Source organism: Alosa alosa, chromosome 14 (assembly GCF_017589495.1).
Source record: "Alosa alosa isolate M-15738 ecotype Scorff River chromosome 14, AALO_Geno_1.1, whole genome shotgun sequence".
NCBI lineage: Eukaryota > Metazoa > Chordata > Actinopteri > Clupeiformes > Clupeidae > Alosa > Alosa alosa.
Window position 1 is genome coordinate 23,620,595 of NC_063202.1, and position 19,534 is coordinate 23,640,128.

The 19,534-nt window shown below is 46.1% G+C and overlaps 1 protein-coding gene across 2 annotated transcripts; it reads left to right on the forward strand.

Annotated features, from left to right (window-relative positions):
- Positions 1-2,872: 2,872 nt before the first annotated feature.
- wfs1b (Wolfram syndrome 1b (wolframin)) lies at positions 2,873-18,142 on the forward strand. 2 transcript variants are annotated; one of them, XM_048263526.1, is made up of 9 exons: positions 2,873-3,030; positions 4,287-4,499; positions 7,197-7,276; positions 9,391-9,535; positions 10,852-11,025; positions 11,828-11,908; positions 12,750-12,907; positions 14,761-15,923; positions 16,321-18,142. In XM_048263526.1, exons 2-9 carry the CDS (start codon positions 4,298-4,300, stop codon positions 17,051-17,053), a joined length of 2,736 nt encoding a protein of 911 aa, XP_048119483.1. In that variant the 5' UTR covers positions 2,873-3,030; positions 4,287-4,297; the 3' UTR covers positions 17,054-18,142. The 2 variants fall into 2 exon arrangements, with proteins under 2 accessions (XP_048119483.1, XP_048119482.1); XM_048263525.1 differs by having other exon boundaries at positions 4,296-4,499.
- Positions 18,143-19,534: the final 1,392 nt, after the last annotated feature.

Sequence of the window (19,534 nt, forward strand, 5' to 3'; positions counted from 1 at the left end):
ACACACACACACACACACCATACACCTTTTGGGTAATATAATCTTTTAGAGTGGAATAAATAAATGGCCAATCAAGGATATGCAGTAGTTTATTAGTTTATTGGTACCAAGAACATGAGGCGGACGTGCTGAAGTTAGTTGGTGGTTGTCTTAATTTGAGGTTTTCAGTTCCTTCAGTACACACCCACACACACACACACACACACACACACACACACACACACACACACACACACACACACACACACACACACACACACGCGCACACACACACACACACACACACACACACACACACACACACACACACACACACACACACACACACACACAAAAGCCTTTCATGTCATGAGGAAACACTAGTGGAGTGTCTTTTAACAGCACCGTAAAAGTAGCATTCCCCTCATCCCACTACTTCTGATGTGTTACTGTTAAATGTAGTAGCAGCAGCAAGGAACCACTATGAACATGAAAGAGCTCCCGTAAAAACATGTCATTAATGTAATTAACATCATGTGTGGTAGTGTCAGCGCTCTGGTGTAATTAACATCATGTGTTGTGTCAGGGCTCTGGTAAGCTCAACATGTAACTCTTGCTCGGATTCAGAGCAGCAGAAATGGGAGTTCCAAAGGTCAGCTAGAGTGAAGATAAGTTTACTTTGCGCTGCTACCTGTGTGCCCCTCCCTTGCCCTGTTGATCTTGTTCTTCCAGCTTAAAGGAACACATTTGCTTATTTGCCACCTACCCCAGAGTTAGATAAGAGGATACATACTCTTCTCTGCTCTGTACACCATTAGCTGAGATTAGCATAATTCACTGGATGTGTGTTACACCAGTTAGCCGTGCTCCATTTTAGCTATAACCTAGCTGTAGGCTAACTGGGTAATGGCTTGGGACCGGGTAAAACCCACGTCCAGTGAATTATGCTAAGCTAGGCTAACAATGTCAGGCTGTGAGTGCACTTTAAAGATGTATTTGCATACTTGCATACACAGGCTTAGTAAATGGAAATAGTGGGGTTCAGCAAACTATACACTACCTAATAAAAAAGAACTAGGAATCTTATAGTATTTATGGACAAATATTACAGTAATCTTATAAGAATACTATAGATATTATAGGAATCTTATAGTATTTCGGGACATAAGTACTATAAAACTACAAGAACTAGAGGGCAAGCTATATATCATAGAAGTATTATAGACTAGTAGAACCTAGAAATCTTATTATTACTATATTATTACATAGTTATAGTATATGGGAGGGATGGATTTTAATTGGCTGTTAGTCATTTTAAATTTGACCTTCCAGTGGGATCACAGGCGGTTTCATCGATGTCTGATCCTCTCTCAACTGTTAGCATGATATCTGCCTCCCTCTAGTGGACAAAACGGTTTACTCCCATTGGGTAATTTTTTTTTAGCATCAGCACTTTCTGGTTCTGGGAACAAGCTTCTGCTGCTGACTGATGCACTGTATTATAAAGATGTGGTCACCCAGAGGTGATCAGACCAGGCGAAATGATGAAATGGGATAGAAAAAGCCTAAGAGATGAGTAGTGGGGTATGCGATAAGCAATGCCAGATATGTTGGCTGTACCATGACAAAACCTGTGGGATGATTATCATTATTGGTATATTAACTATGAAGTAAGAGCATTGATTAGTCATGAATGATTAGTCTATAAAGTGCCACAGACACGCACACGCGCACGCACACACACACACACACACACGCACACACACACACACACACACACACACACACACACACACACACACACACACACACACACAGAGAGACGGGTGGTGGAAGTCCCACTGTGCACTTCTTCAACAGCCGTACATCACAGGGCATTCTGAGACATCAATTTTTGAACTAACTTACACTTCCTGAAGGGATTGATGTCTTAGGGGGACAGACGTATTCCATCTAAACAAGTGAACAAAATGTGGTCTACATATGCAAAGCTGTAGCACATACAGTGTATGTTCTTCAGGACTGCAAGGTAGCGAGTCTGTCCCACCCAAGCATTCAGGAAATGATGCTCAGATGATGGCATTGCCCTGATAGCTTACCCCATTAGCCCCCCTGCCCTGATAGCTCACCCCATTGCCCCCCCTGTCCTGATAGCTCACCAGATCTGTCAGTTTCTAATATAGATGCAGTTGATAAGCTTTCACTGGCAGGGGCAAAATGTCACTCTGTTGGTGAGGGCTAAGATTTGTGGCAAAGTTCAGAACTCCTCTCGCCTAGGAAAGAATATTTCTCAATGGGCCTTCGCCGACAGACTTTGGAGCTGGTTAGCGTTCTTAACAGAGTATAGCTGCAGAATAGACCTATTAGGACACACTTACGTCAAGGCTGTTGTTGGCATTACAGAACAGTGCAGATGCATACAGGTAAAATATGCATTTGACAAATCTCATACTTTAATGCCTATGTTGCCACTGTTTTTACAGTCTTACTTTACAGATACTGTTTTTACAGATCCTTTATTGATCCCCAAGGGGAAATTCACACTACTAATAGTAGGCCTAGCCCATTGTGTTTAAATGCCTATGTGCTCAATTCAATATAGGCCTACCACTGAGGAGTCTTGTGGCATAAGGTCATGAGGTGTCATGTGGCATGGAAATGAATTTACAATTCAAACAACTTTTATGCGCATGCTTGTCTACCTCTCCGCGCCGCAGCGTTAGCGAGTATGCTGTCATCGACTTGTACGGACTTGATTTGTGCACTAAAAGAACTCCAACTTCCTGTAATGACAGCCAATTATGTTTGCGGACCTTTTAACTGCCATAACTGTCGCCCAATGGGAGTATTATCTGAGGAAATGGGCGGGATTGTTTGGCTGCTCGACCAACAGCTGGCCGGACATCTGTGAGAGCGAATTCACTTTCACAGTCCCGAAATGTTCCCTGCAACACCTTCACGGAAAATGGTTACGGGATGAAGGAGAAACAAGAAACAAGCCCATTCTAGCGGTTCAGAAGAAAATCTATCCTCGAGCCTAAATACTACCTAGTGAGTATCTGGAGAGTCGTGTCGGTCCTCCGTTTCCATTCGATGCTGTTGGAGAGTTGAGAGTTCCCCAGTTCAGCACACTGTGTTCCACATGTATTTGTTTTGCAGAGATAGTCCAAGACCTATAGAGAATTTGTGTTGTTAATTGTATAGATAGTGCTTTGTTGTGTTGTCGTTCGCCACACTTTCGTTTTGATCCTGCGTTACGGTCAGTCAGTCGGTCAGTCAGTCACGGTCAAGATAATAATAGACCTAGAACAGGACAACTAAAATCCCCCTGGATTAGTTTCTTGTTTCCTTTACGTAAACTTAATGTAAGAAGTCAAGCAGTCATGGTTCCACATGATCTTTTGGTTATTGTTGTAAATAGCTTACTGTAGTCTAACTCATGACCAGGATGCGCACCGTACTGTCTTCGATGACATAAGAATCCATCTTTGGTGTGAATCATAAGAATACTATGGTGTGGATCCCCCCGACCGCGCATTATCGCCGAGAAGATCAGGAGGGCACGTCAGACGTAGGCTACTTGCGGCAGTGCTGTCAGCGTGCCAGGGACTTCTCCCAGACATTAACGGGTTCCCACTAACCTCACTGTACTCATGTAGGTCTACTGTCGTTCCAGCCAGTCTCCAGTGCAGACTGCCGTTTGCCTGACACAGTATGGCAGCGATGATGACAGGAATAATACGAAATATGTAACCTTGCTGCCTGTCAGCAAGACTACACACACACACACACACACACACACACAGGACACTGTTTTATGGGCTCTATCCTTCAGTGTTGGATTTGGTAAACTGAGATAAGCTTGGGAGTGGCTATCTCTTTTATGTTTCTCTCTCTTTCTCTTTCACACTACAGGTTCACAAGCTGACCGTAAGACACCTTACCATTTCCATGATGTCGTTGTGTTTATGAATGTGTGCTGATGCTAGTTGTGGAATGCTTCTCTGTTGGCCTTTCAGAAATGGATAGTCCACTACATTGGGGCTCCCCACTCCTCCACAGTCTCCTGCCACACACACACACACACACACACACACACACAGGACACTGTTTTATGGGCTCTATCCTTCAGTGTTGGATTTGGTAAACTGAGATAAGCTTGGGAGTGGCTATCTCTTTTATGTTTCTCTCTCTTTCTCTTTCACACTACAGGTTCACAAGCTGACCGTAAGACACCTTACCATTTCCATGATGTCGTTGTGTTTATGAATGTGTGCTGATGCTAGTTGTGGAATGCTTCTCTGTTGGCCTTTCAGAAATGGATAGTCCACTACGTGGGGCTCCCCCCACTCCTCCACAGTCTCCTGCCCACTTTGACATTGGCCTCTCCCGCGCCCCGCACAGTCCTTCCCAGCAGTCTCGGCGGTCACAGCTCAACGCTGCCAGCGGTGTTTCTATGGCAACAGGGACCGACACGCCCAGCTCTCGCTCTCCACAGCCTTCTCCGCAGCACACTACAGGTGAGCCGCCAGACACACACACACACGTACACACATATCACACAGACACAGAGTCTAGGCTAGATATACCATTCCTGACGGCCTTCATGCCATTCCTGAGAGCGGTGGGTTTTTGAGTGGACTTCCACCACAGAGTCAGCTGCTGCATTGAGTCACGCTCTGCTCAGCACAGCACAGATAAGAGCAAGCTAAAAGTATCTACCCCCAACATACACACACACACACACACACGCACGCACGCATACACACGCTTAAACACACATGCATGTGCATTCAGTACAGTGCCTATAAAAAGTATTCACCCCCTTGGATTTCCCCTTTTATTGCTTTAGCAAATGGAATCTTTGCTAATTTAATTGCCTTTTTACAATAACTTACAAAAATCCCCTCTTTACTGTCAAAGTGAAAGGAAATTAAGGATTAAGTAATGTTAATTAGTTAAAAATACATAATGTAAAGTAAGCGATTGCATAAATTGCATAGAAAATGCAACAGCGGTCTAGCCATTTGGTGCTAATAGTCTCACAATTATTGAACTGGAGATCGCCTGAGTGCAGTGAATGTGTATAGTATAGTAATATAAAGACACCTGTGTCTGGAAGGTCCAGTCACTGGTCAATTAGTATTCCTGGCTATAAATCCACCATGAAGACAAAAGAACACTCCAAACAACTCAAAGAAAAGGTTATTGACAAGTGTAAGTGAGGTGAAGTGAATGAATACAAAACAATTTCCAAGTCACTGAACATCCCCTGGAGTTGAAATCCATCATGAAATCCAGTGAAATCCATCATTAAGGAATGTAAAGAAAATGGCAAATGTGCAAATCTGCCTAGAGCAGGCCGTCACCACAAACTGAGTGACCGTTCAAGAAGAATAATGGTGGGGGAGGCCAGCAAGGCAGCTATGACAACTGAAGAAGTTTAAAGCATCAGCAGCTGTTTGTTCGGTATAAATAAATGATGATCTCTACTCCAAGAAAATTCTGATATCGATTTGCCTTTCAATCATTAAGGCACATGCCCTCATCTTGTTGAATTATATGGTTATTGATGTTGGCCTATCCTATCAAACATAATTGGGCAAGATTTTTTAAATTTATTTTTTTTTATTTATATTTTTCCCAACATTTATCACCCAGAGGGTATACAAACAAGCCGAAGCACAAAGACACAAATTGGGCAAGATTGATACATTTTGTTGCCCTGTTTGACTGTAATGGGTCCTGCTCGCCGAGCACCATTCTCTGGAAAAACAGACCAATCACAAAACCTAGAAATAAGCTCCAGTTAGATTTTTGGAATTACTTACTGAACTACACCACAGAGATAAAACAGCACATAGCCCAACTGTATAGTTTAAAGTGATGTTTTACATTCATCATCAGTGACATTGGAGGGTTTAGATTATGTAAGGTCCGGTGGGTGAACACGTTTCTGGTCCAGACGGCCTGGAGAGTCTTCACCAGGCCTCCATCACCACGTGGGTCCCCAGGCCTCCATCACCACGTGGGTCCCCAGGCCTCCATCACCACGGGAGTTGCTGCCATGATCTGGTGTGGGGGCTTGCTCCTCAATGGCCGCAGAGTGGTTGTGTGTGTGTGTGTGTCGGTGTCGGTGGGTGTGTGTGGTCCCCAAAGGCATAAAGTCCGCACACCACATATTGCTGCTGGTGTGTAATGGTTGTGGTCCCAGACATGAACCGCCGCCCTTAGAACCTTGTCTATGGTGGGCGTGGCCAATTGGTCACCGAGCGAGTCGTTAGTGCGACACATTAAATTTCACAAGATATTCTCACTAAGTTGGTTTTATATCATCATTTTTGTAGTCGCAGAGAAAATGTAAAATGATTGAAAATTGCCATCCAAACTCATCTTATATAGCATTTCCTTGGTGACATGGACTGTAGTAGCGTTTACGTCATTTGCTGTGTTTTTTGAAATGGTTGTATACTGTTGGCTAATTAATGAATTCATTGATCGTTATATAAAAGTACTCTCTGTCTTGAAATTGATAACTTGGCTTGGGCTTTTCAAGGAAACAGTAGCCTAAATATAGGCCTATCTGCATAGGCTACGATCTACAATCTGCATACAGATGAAAGGTGATATTTAGGTTTTAGGTTAATCAGTGTGTCATATGTCTCTTTCAACAGTTTGCAGTGAGTAAGCGGGGCCTCAAAACATGTTTTGAGGTTTTGCTCACGAGCATTCTGTCCTTCAACAATAAAAGACATTTCTATCTTTAGACTGCATGACTTTCATCTGGTTTGACCTTCTGTGAGTTTGAGCTGCCTTGAGGATATTTTCACACACGTACACACACACACACGCACACACTCACATGGGACATGCATAGGAGCATACACAATCACAAATTTGTGAGCAAATCTTTATGCAAACACAAGCATAAATAAATAAGATACATACGTGGGGGGGGTTCAAATATCATGTGCACTTACATACATACACACACACACACACATACATACACACACACACACACACACACACACTGACAAGAGGACTTCCTGAACTGAACCCTTATGAACTGTGTTTATATTTTACAATGTTTTGTCTATTCTGGTGAATCTGTATGTGTTTTTATAATGAGTGTTTGTGTTTCCTTTACGTGTGTGTGTGTGTGTGTGTGCGTGTGCGTGTGTGTGCGGGTGTGTCCTGTCTGTATTGCTCTTCAGGAGAGGGAGTTTCTGGAGATATTAATATACAAGAGCTGGAGGAGAGAGCCAGAGCAGGAGATGCTAAGGCACAGACTGAGGTTAGCACGCACACACACACACACACACACATGCACACACACACACACACACACACACACACACACACACTCACACACACACACACGCATACACACACACACACACACACGTACATACGCACACACACACACACACACACACACACACACACACAAGCACGCATGCACGCACATACAATTAAGAACAAAATTATTTATACCCACTCTTTTCTCGAAGTAAACAGTAACACTAAAACAAGAGGCTACGTTAAGATTCTGGAGAATAAGATGAGGCAGTGTGCCAAGAGACCTGCCCCAATAGGGGGCATTTGATCATTAAACACAATGATCCAAAACATACAGCCAAACAAGGCAAGAAATGGTTAACAGAGAACAATATCAACATTTTAGAGTGGCCCAGCCATAGTCCAGACCTCAATCCGTCAAAAAAGTGAGCACGAGGCCAGAGTGATGGCAAAGAATCGTTCCTGCCTCAAAACCCAGATTGCTGTTAAAAAGGAGCAGTTTAGAATCATTGTGGAGACATGAAGATGCTTGGTAGGTACTATATGAACCATTTTGAGAGCTGTGGTGGTTTCCAGTGATTGTTTAAAAGGGGTATGTATAATTTTGGACACGGCATTTTTCATAAAAATGTAAATAAAAAAGATAAAGAGAAAGATTTTTTGATTCCATGTTTCTACCACATTGTCTTACAACCTTTTGGTATCTAGCAGTGTCATTTTCAGTCAGAACAAACATATTGGTCAATAGAAAATTGAACAACATTGAATCAATATTTGCCAGGGGAATGAATAATTTTGTTCCTAAGTATACGCACAGGCCCACACACACACACACGCACACATTTATATGTTGTCTGTACATCTGTTCTTATAGACGCACATAGACAATCACATTCATCACACTCTTACACACTACACACACACACCACACACAAATGCATGCACATGAAACGTGATCAGGGCATTTCTCTGACCTTAACAGATTTGTTTGTTTGCCGTGTTTATCTGCCATGCCTTGGTCAGGCATGATGCCATCTGTGTTGGTTCTTGTGCCGGGCACGTGAGGAAGTGTGTGATATAATTTCTAAATTAGGTGTGTGTGTGTGTGTGTGTGTGTGTTTACAGAGCTTAATCCCCCAACTGGTATATCTCTGAGGAAAGAGAGAGAGCCAGGGAAAGTTGAGCTTAGTTTCCTGAAGTGAAGACAGAACTGTCATGGAGGACATCTAACAAAGTCTGTTTGGGTGGAATGTATGGAATATACAGTTTATTCAGTCTGTCCAGGACCCCCCTACACACACACACAAGCACACACAAGCACACACAAGCACACACAAGCACACACACACACACACACACACACACACACACACACAGGCACAGGCACACACACACACACACACACACACACACACACACACACACACACACACACACGGATGAGGTTCCAGTCCAGGTAGGTAGTAGAGTTCAGTACAGTAAAAGAGATGAACAGGAAGGGTAGAGCCATGACACTACTGGTGCTACTGGATGCCCTGGTAAGAAACCAGAAGTTGTACAGGGAATGTAGTTTGTTATATTATATACTTTAATTACTCTTTCTGCTGTTAAAGAATGTGTTTGTGTTGTATGTATGCTGCTGCTGAGACCTTGAATTTCCCCTGGGGATCAATAAAGTATCTATCTATCTATCTATCTATCTTCACTTGAGTGCAGGAACCCTTATCAGCCAGCAGGCGGAGCTGTAAGCCCGCTTAATCCACTTGTCGTCTGCCAGTCAGCCTTAGGCCATTTAGAGCTTTGGGCCTCTGCTAAACACCACACACACACACACACACACACACACACACACACACACACACACAGGCATGCATAACGTTGCATGTCTTGTGTGTACCATTGCTTCTGTGTGTTCCTGCTTGGCTTCTCCAAAGCACAACAGACCTCAGGTCTCAAGTCTCATGGAGCTAGTCAGGTACTCCTCATACTAGTCAGTAGTCCTCCCATCAGCCTGTACTGGAGTCATTGATCACCTTGATTTTGTGAGTCTTATATGCCCCTATCTTTGATAAACTGCTCAGTAATTGGCTGAGTCATGTGACTTGGCAGATGGGGAGATACTACCTGCGATTGGCCGAGCAGGAGGAGGACGAGGTGAACAGCGTCACCGCGGTGTCGTGGCTTCTGCAGGCGGTGAAAAATGGGCGAAGAGATGCGGTGAAGCTTCTGCAGCGATGTCTCAACGAGGGGAAGGGTGAGACACACACACACACACACACTCACACAGGTACGCATGTAGACGAGAGAAGTGAGAAGTTCAATTCAGTAATTTTATGAATTATTATTATTAAGCATGAACATGCATTGTGTTGACTGAGAATGTACTGTAATCAGAGGTGCTGGCTGGTTAATTGCCATGACAACATGACATCATTCTAAAGGGCAGTTCACATACCAAGAATGATGAGTACTGCTCTAGTTAGTAGGAGTGATAACTATAACTATGAGTACCGCTCTAGTTAATACAGTAGGAATGACATGGTCCACACTGCATACAATAACGACCTGAATTATTGTTGGGTATCACTTTCAAAGCGATTTTAAGAACAATAAAAAGGTGACAGCTGATCAGAATCCAATCTTGTCCATCAGTATGAGGGGAGACCTTCCCTATTGTCAGTCAGTGTGGATGCTCATATCATTATGGTTACAGTTGGCTTTATACTTTAAATATGGTTCCTGGTGTGTGTGGCCCTTAAAGCAGAGAGGAAAAGGGCTTTTGACTCAGGCCTGGGTGATGAGTAGTTTTCCAGTAGGGTGAGAAGTGGTGTAGTTTGGCCAAACTGCATCCATTTTTAAAGGGTGAGTCTGTAATTACCAGCTAACATGACCATACACATTCACACCTCCAGATGTAGGGCACGGCCGAGGACTAATGAACATGTCCAGTCAGGTTGCTGTACTCTCATATGCAACATGCACACATACACACACATACACACACACACACACACACACACACAAATCATGCTGACCATCATGTGCAGGTATTCTCAAACGTGTGTCTCACACACACACAGTTTCTCTCTCTCTCTCTCTCACACACACTCTCACACACACTCTCTCTCTCACACACACACACACACACACACACTCACTGATCTCCGGTGTATTGTCCACTACCCAGTGTCAGGTCAAATAACCTGTAACTTCAAGAGGAATCTCTTCAGCTAACAATGAATATTTAAAAGAGGTCAAATGGTACTCACACAAACATACAGGTCAGTTGGCACTCACACACACACACACACACACACACACACACACACACACCTGGGCCTGTGTTGTGTGCAGGTGAGTGATGATGCAGACTGTGTTGTGGCCCATCGGCCCTGGACAGGTGGCCCATGTGACCCATGTCCATCTCTGTGCCTGAGGGAGGAAAGATTACTTCCTACACTTCACATGTGCCCCTTCCTCTCCTTCTCTGTCCACCTCTGTGTGTGTGTGTTGTGTGTGGTGCGTGCGTGCGTGTGTGTGTGTGTGCGTGTGTGTGTGGTGTGTGTGTAGGCATCACTGCTGAGAACAGGGAGGAGGTGCGCAGTCTTGCTCTGGAGTCTCGCTTTGAGAGGAGTGTGAGGAAGGCGGCTCTGCTCATGTACTGGAAACTGAACCCAGAGCGGAAGAGCAACATCACCGCCACCGAGCTACTGGACAATGCTGACCACATTAACACTGAGACAGGTATACACACACACACAGACACACAGACACACCACACCACACACCACACAGCATCACTGTTACTGGAGAATGCTGTGCACATCAACACCGAGACAGGCACTCCTACACACACACACACACACACACACACACACACACACACGCACACACACACCATACACACACACAGCATCAGCACCAGACAGGAACACATGTCCCACACTCACTCAGAGACTCAACTCAAAAAGGAGGAATGAAAGTCTTGCCTCTAAGCTACCAGAGAATGATACACACTGCATTGAAACATGTACACACACACACACACACACACACACACAGCCAGTGTAGGTATGTTAATGCAAACATGTACACTCACACACACACACACACACAGCCAGTGTAGGTATGTTAATTTAAACGTGTACACTCACACACACACACACACACACACACACACACACACACACACACACACAGCCAGTGTAGGTATGTTAATGTAAACATGTACACACACACACACACACACTCAAAGCCAGTGTTGATATGTTAATGTAAACGTGTACACACACACACACACAGCCAGTGTAGATATGTTAATGTAAACATATATGCACACACACACACACACACACACACACACACAGCCAGTGTAGGTATGTTAATGTAAACGTGTGAACACACAGAGACACACAGCCAGTGTAGGTATGTTAATGTATTCATGTACACATACACACACCCAGTGTAGACATGTTAATGTAAATGTGTGTACACACACACACAGCCAGTGCGGGTGTTTTGATGTAATGTCTCTCTTTGCCTCTAGATGGCCCCGCTCCCCAGGGGCCTCTCTCCACTTCCGCTCTACGACAGAAGAAAGTGCTAGAAGGCCTCATCTCCACTGAATGTGAGTGTGTGTGTGTGTGCATGTGTGTGTGGGTGTGTGTGGTGGTTTACTGGAGCACAGACTAGATGGGATTCCCACAGGGTAAAAAGTATGGAAATGAAATTGGATGCATCAGTGTGATGCCGATAAATGCGTATCTGTGGTCATCAGGAATGCGGCTGATATCAATAAATTATTCATGCCCACCCACCAAATGGACTCAAATTTGTATTGCTCTGTATGTGTGTGTGTGTTTGTGTGTCGACACTTGCTGTGATAATAATAGGAAATGACGTTGATAATAAATTGCAAATAGATGGTTTAAATTGGTCCGAGTGACGTTATTGTTATTGGTAATAATGTCTGCCTTCAGTCCTAACTTCTGTTCCCAAAACAACACACACACACACACACCTTCAGTCCTGACTTCTGTTCCCAGAACAACACACACAACACACACACACACACACCTTCAGTCCTGACTTCTGTTCCCAGAAAAACACACAGGCAGTGAGATTAATGGCAAGTCAGCTCTGTCTGAACAAATGCATCAAACAAATTACTTTTTAAGTTGAGAATTTAGTTCAAAGTTGTTTGAAATAGAGCAATACAAATGTATCTTTATTATCATGTGTTCATTTGAAATCTGGTAATTTGAGTAAATCACTTTGTTTGTGCTTGTGTGTGTGTGTGTGTGTGTGTGTGTGTGTGTGTGTGTGTGTGTGTGTGTGTGTGTGTGTGTGTGTGTGTGTGTGTGTGTGTGTGTGTGTGTGTGCGTGCGTGCGTGCCTTTCTGTGTGTGTGTGTGTCTGTATTTGGGAACGTGTGTGTTTGTGCTTGTGTGTGTGCGTGTTCATGTGTAGCTGGTCAGTGTGTGCGTGTGGAGGACTTTGTAGAGAACACTAAGCGCTACGCACTGGGCGTCGCCCCCTCACCAGCCTTAGACGGTGCCACAGGAGTGGACGACGATGATGACGAAGAGCCGGTGAAGAACCCAGACGAGCTGCCCCTGCACCAGAAGGTACTCACACACACACACACACACACACACACACACACACACACACACACACACACACACACACACACACACACACACACAACACACACAGACAGAAATGCTCATGCTCTGTCTGCTGTCTGTGTCTCTATGCATCATGCTTCTCTCTCTCTCTCACACACACACACACACACACTTTTTTTTACATGCACACTGCCTCCCTCACGCACAACATAAACACACATACAAATACCAATTGCCCACAATTAAGTTAATCGGAACTACATGGTGTGTGAACAACATGGACACACATTTGCCTTACATACACACAGAAACACACCCTCCCTACTTACACCCTCCCCCTTCTTCACACACACACACACACACACACACACACACACACACACACACACACACACACACACACACACATACACATACACAATTATCACTTACTCATTTACTCCGAGTTCTTACACTATACACACTTTCTCACACACTTCTTTCTCACACACACATACACACACACCTACACTCATCACCTCTGTAGAGTCAATTCCGCTCTCTCACTATTTCCTCCTCCTTCCCCACTCTCTTCCTCAAAACTATTCTTTCTCTTTTTTGCGCTTCATGCTTTTCTCACGCATTCTGACAGCATGGAACTGGGGACTATTGAGTTCCTCTGACCGCAGTTCCTATAACTATTTAATAGATTGCAGATGCCTCGTCAAGGAGTCTTGAGTATGTCAGCAAAAATAAAAGTTACCAAACAAAGTATTAAAACAAATACATTTTATGTTGGCCTGTATGTAACCTCCTTCTCTCCTCCTCTCCTTTCATCTCCAAAATTATTCTTATTTATTTTGTAGTATTTAAATACCCAATATTGTTTTAATAAAGGTTTGTTAAAGCGATGGTTCGGAGTAATTTCACCCTAGGGTCCTTTGCACCATAACCCTGAGCCAAACACCCTCCCAGAACCTTTTTTCCTTGGTCGAACCCTGGTCGGTTTATCAGAAACTAACGACGTTTGCAGTCGGATGGAACCAACTTTTATCTCATAAATTACCCCACTAATAATGCCCCTGAATGGTTTTAAACTTCTGCAGTAGTACAACTATGACCTTTAGTCCAATAACCAGGCATTAGAAAGTTTTGTAAGTGCACCAGGAGTTTATTTAAATAAGACTTGCCTGGATTATCTGCTACTATACCAGCTGTTTTTCTTCCGGATTTGGGAAAAGCCCAGTAAAAGTCCTGGCAGGAAGCATGCATAAGGATGTAGATTCAGGAATGCACTAATATTTTGTTCGTAGTCCAGTTTGCAACAATTATTAGTTAACACTAAGTTATAAACACTTCGGAAAAAAAATATGAAAAACTGGATATACCAAAAAACAATGATGTAATCGCTTCCTGCCAGGACTTTTACGGGCTTTTCCCAAATCACGGAAGAAACGTCGACGTTTGTACCATTCAGGGCATTATTAGTGGGGTAATTTACGAGATAAAAGTTGGTTCCATCACGACTGCAGAACATCATTAGTTTCTGACAGCGCTACTTGACCAGGGTTCGACCAAGGGAAAAAAGGTTCTGGGAGGGTGTTTGGCTCGGGGTCATGGTGCAAAGGACCCTAGGGTGAAATTACTCCGAACCATCGCTTTAAGCCTCTCATTTCTTCTCTCTCTCTCTCCTTCTCTCCCTCCTTGTTACTCTCTCTCTCCTCTCCCTCTCTCTACCTCCTTTTTACTCTCTCTCTTTCTCTCCTCTCCCTACCTCATTTTTACTCTCTCTCTCTCTCTACTTCTCTTCCCTCTCTTTCTCTCACTCCCTATCTCCCTCTCTCTCTCTCTCTTCCCTCGCTCCATCTCAGGTGTTGAAGTTCCCGCTGCATGCGGTGCTGGAGATCAAGGAGGTGCTGATCGAGTGGGCGTCGCGCGCGGGCATGCAGTGGCTCAGCGCGCTCATCCCCACGCACCACGTCAATGCGCTGGTCTTCTTCTTCATCATTTCCAACCTGACGCTGGACTTCTTCCTGCTGGCCGTGCCGCTGGTGGTCTTCTACCTGGCCTTCGCCTCCATGGCCATCTGCACGCTGCGCGTCTTCCAGGACAGCCGCGGCTGGGACAACTTCCGGGCGCTCACGGCGCTGCTGGCGCGCTTCGAGCCGGGCCTGGACGTGGAGCAGGCCGAGTCCAACTTCAGCTGGAGCCACCTGGAGCCGCACCTCTACTTCCTGCTCTCCGCCTTCTTCCTGGTGCTGGCCTTCCCGCTGGCCGACGGGGCCTGGGTGCCGTGCGCGGAGCTGGCGGCCGTGGCCATCTTCTTCACGGTCAGCAGCTACTTGAGCCTACAGCCCGTCGCGCAGCCCCCCGCCCGCCACGCGCTGCTGACCCAAGCCGCCATCGCCCTGTGCACGCTGACCGACAAGCAGCTGGGCGGTTGGCTGGGGAGGCTGGTGGGCGGGGCCTGGTTGAGTGTGCCGCTGGGCGATTGGGCGACGCTGAACCTGGGCGTGCCCTGCCTGCTGTACGGGTACCTTCTGAGCGTGTGCGGCCGCATGGTCTCCCTGCGCGGGTTCCGCGGGTTCTACTGCGTCCTGCTGCCTTACCTGCTCTGCTTCGTGTGGGCCGAGCTGGCCGGCACCCTTCTGGAACATTCCTCGCCCATTGGCCTGATGCGCACCTGCGTGGGCTACCTGCTCTTCGTCTTCGCGCTGCCCGTGCTGGCCCTCGGCATAGTGGCGGCCGCCGCCGTGCAGCTGGCCCAGTGGTTCCTGTCGCTGGACGTGGCCAAGATGTGCGTGACGGTGTGCGTGCTCGCCTGCCCCGTGCTGCTGCGCTGGTGGACGCGCTTCAGCATGTCGCCGCTGGCCGTGCTGCGGTCACTGCGGCGCAGCAGCCTGGTCAAGCTCATCCTGGTGTGGATCAGCGCGCTGGTGCTCTTCTGCTGGCTCTATGTGTTCCGCAGCGAGGGCATGAAGGTCTACAACTCCACGCTCAGCTGGCAGCAGTACGGCGAGATCTGCGGACCCAGGTCAGAGCCACGCTTAATGATTCATACCAGTTCACTATTAGAATGCAAATAAGTACAGGAGGCTTAGATTGAATCAAGTGATACTTGTTATTTGAATCTCAAATATCAATAGCCTTTCTGCTGAAGTGTGCACTGCAACTTTCAGTTTTGTTAGTGCTGTTAAGTGTGTTCAGCCTTTAATCTGTTTTAATCTGTGTTTGTGTGTGTGTGTGTGTGTGTGTGTGTGTGCCTGCGTGCATGTGTGCGTGTCTGTGTGTGTGTGCGCGTGTGTGTGTGTGCGTGTGTGCGTGTGCGTGTGTGTGTGTGTGTGTGTGTGTGTGTGTGTGTGTGTGTGTGTGTGTGTGTGCGCGATCGTGCGTCTCTGTGTGTGTGTGTGTGTGTGTGTGTATGTTATCAGGGCGTGGCGTGACAGCAGCATGGCCCAGACGCAGGTCCTGTGCAGCCACCTGGAAGGCCACCGGGTCACCTGGACCGGCCGCTTCCGCTACGTGCGCGTCACCGACCTGGAGAACGGCGCACAGGCACTGGTCAACATGCTCCCGGGCCCCGTGGCTGACTGGCTGCGCTGTTTCTACGGCGACGAGTACCCGCCGTGCGAGGAGCCGGCGCCCCCGCGCCCCGTCCCGGCCGACTCGCCACCGCCCGACCCGCTGTGCCGCATCAAGCCCCTCGCCAAGCACCCCTGCCACCTCAAGCGCTACGACCGCCTCAAGATGGAGGTGACCGTGGGGATGCCGCGCGGAGGCGGAGAGGGCAGCAGTAACGGCGGTGCGGGCAGCGAGGACGACGCCACCAAGGACATCGTGTTGCGGGCGAGCGACGAGTTCCGCGCGGTCCTGCTGGCGCTGCGCTCGGGCAGCCTGCTGGAGTTCAGCACGGTGCTGGAGGGCCGGCTGGGCAGCAAGTGGCCGGTGTTCGAGCTGAAGGCGCTGCGCTGCCTCAACTGCGACGGCGTGGCCCACCCGACGGTGCCCGCCGGCCGGCAGCTCAAGCTGGAGCAGGACTGGCGCGCCCGCCTGCGCCACGCCCTGGCCTTCGCCTTCCACTTCCTCTTCCACCCGCTCTTCTCCGTCCGCGCCGACCACGCCGAGGGCCACTCCGGCACCGTGACCACCGAGCTGCAGGCGTAACGGTCGAGTCGGGTGGGGTCGGAGTGGGGCGAGGGTGGTTGTCAGGGAACACCCTTTTTAAAGGTTTGGAAAGACAGTGAAAATGTGAAACCCAGTGCAATCTCACTACAGTGTGCTGGCAGCAGATATTCAGTGTTAAATACAGTGGCAGCACTGCTGTGTGTGTGTGTGTGTGTGTGTGTGTGTGTGTGTGTGTGTGTCCGCATCTCTCTGCAAGAAATCAAGAGAGAATGGCATTGTGATGGCAGTGACTTGCTGCAGTAGCTTATAATGTTATTCAATTAATATACAATCAATGAAGAATTCAGTGTATGTCCGCCTTGAAACTAAGAATGTGTGTGTGTGTGTGTGTTGTGTCTGTGTGTGTGTGTGTGTGTGTGTGTGTGTGTGTGTTTATGAGTGAGAGTGAGTTAAATTGACTGGTTTAGTCAATGGTCTGATCCTACCAAAGAGTTAGGGACCTTGTGCCTTTAATATACAGGCTAGGTATACTGAACGGTACAATAATACTGGTGGTTTTCATGTTTCTGTGTTTCATAGGGTATGATAAGTATTCTAATAATTATGTTTTATTAGAGATTAGTAGGGTGGTGTGGAACCTGGATTTGAACAGTTCAGAGTTGTTTATTTGTTTTGAGGTTTCAACCACTGCATTGACCTAGAAAGTAACTATAGACGGAGAGCATTAGCCATTATCTGGAAGGGTTGCATCAGATAGCAGAACATCCAGATCTAGATTGGATCTAGATCATGCTTAGAACAGATCTGGGTCATATCTCGGCCAGATTCATCTGTTGTTTTTGCAGGTAGTTAAAACAGGAAAGGAGGTGTTGAGCAGAGATTTGTCATGTTTATCATCAGGAAACGTACACTTCCCTTCAAACACTCAACACACTACAGTCAACAGACACACACACACACACACACACACACACACACACACACACACACACACACACACACACACTCAAATTAATCTATGAGCTGGACTCTAACCTCATGATTGCTTATTTGGTGGGGCCATCTTTACAGAATGTGATGGCATTGCTTTGATCCTGCAATGTGACCAATAAAAACAGCCATTTGGGAGCCATTTTCTATGTGTGTCGTTCATGGTTTATACAAGGATACAAGGATACAAGGAAGTTTATTGTCACATGCATATAGTTACTGGATGTAAGAAATGCAGTGAAATCATGTCTGGTGTCAGCCTATTTGTGCATTTATGGGGGGGGTAAAATGTGCAGTAGAAGAGGGGTTTAGTAGATTAAGTGGCAAGGGCTGCATAAGAAATTTGGGGGAGGATTGGGATGGGGGGCACCAACAAGGAGCACCCAAGAGCAACAGAGGCAAGGAAAAACTCCCTTACCAATATATACTATGCCGCTCTTATGGAGGCAGCCACGATGATCATTCATACTCATACATACAGTACCTAACTGTGATTAGTTATATCACCAGGAAAACATAGCATTCGCTTAAGAGAACACACTTGTGCACAATTCGAATTGCAATTCTGCTTCCTCAATTGAAATGCAAGTGAAATTCAAGAATTTCAGAGCCAGTTTCAATTCAATTCTGGAATTTTGCACAAGCCAGACTCAGGGGAATAAACACACACACCCGTTCCACACACCCAAGCTGCTTCTCAAATGCTTTGGGTTATGGTAATTGCCAAAATGCCAAGCAGCTAAATGTTTCATCGTAGTAACCCAACCTGCCATTGATCTCCAAAAAGCATGGACATAGCTCAGGTTTCAGCTATTCTTCACCAGCGATAATAACGATGAGGATGATTATGATGATTAAGATTCAACATTGACCTCTCTTCCTGCTATATGATAGTAGCCGGAAAGCAACAGCAAGAATAGTCCTTAAACTCATTCTCAAACAATTTCTGTCCGTCCCAAATCAAATTTACAGAATGTCCTCCTAGAGCCAGTTTTAGATCTGCACCCAAATTCAACCGATTGACTGGAGCGCTGTTTCGAAATCAAGACCTGAGAGAGGTCTGAATGCTTCCACGGCCGGCACTGGAACAGAAATGTAAATACCCCACTCTCTCTTCACAGGGGTGTCAAGGAGACTCCTAGCCTGAATAATTAACATTAAGCGTTAAATAGGTGGGCTTTAGGTACTAAGGGACCCTCATTAACAGGGTCATTTCCTCATTAAAAGATGAACAGGTTAGTTTACCACCTGAAGGCCCACTAGCGCTTAGGGTTTCCGTGGTACCAGAGTCTGAGGAGACAAAGTTTGCCTGTTTACAAACAATCATTATGCACTGATCTTTTCTCTTCTGATTTATCTCAAGCAATTATTAAATATCAGTTATCAAAGTGAGAATGTATTTGGATGCTTTGTGAGCCAGCCAGTTATTGTAATTCAGTGTTCCCCAAGTTATGCTATGCTAAGCTATGACCTTGGCATTGCATGATGTCCAGAGACAACTCAATGAAATTGTAGGTCAGAAACATGTCA

Bases quoted from the DNA above. Each gene is read 5' to 3' on its own strand.
- wfs1b (XM_048263526.1), top strand. From the start codon at position 4,298: ATGGATAGTCCACTACGTGGGGCTCCCCCCACTCCTCCACAGTCTCCT. The intron at 4,500-7,196 runs GTGAGCCGCCAG...ATTGCTCTTCAG, and splicing joins TTCTCCGCAGCACACTACAG to GAGAGGGAGTTTCTGGAGAT. The intron at 15,924-16,320 runs GTCAGAGCCACG...GTATGTTATCAG, and splicing joins GGCGAGATCTGCGGACCCAG to GGCGTGGCGTGACAGCAGCA.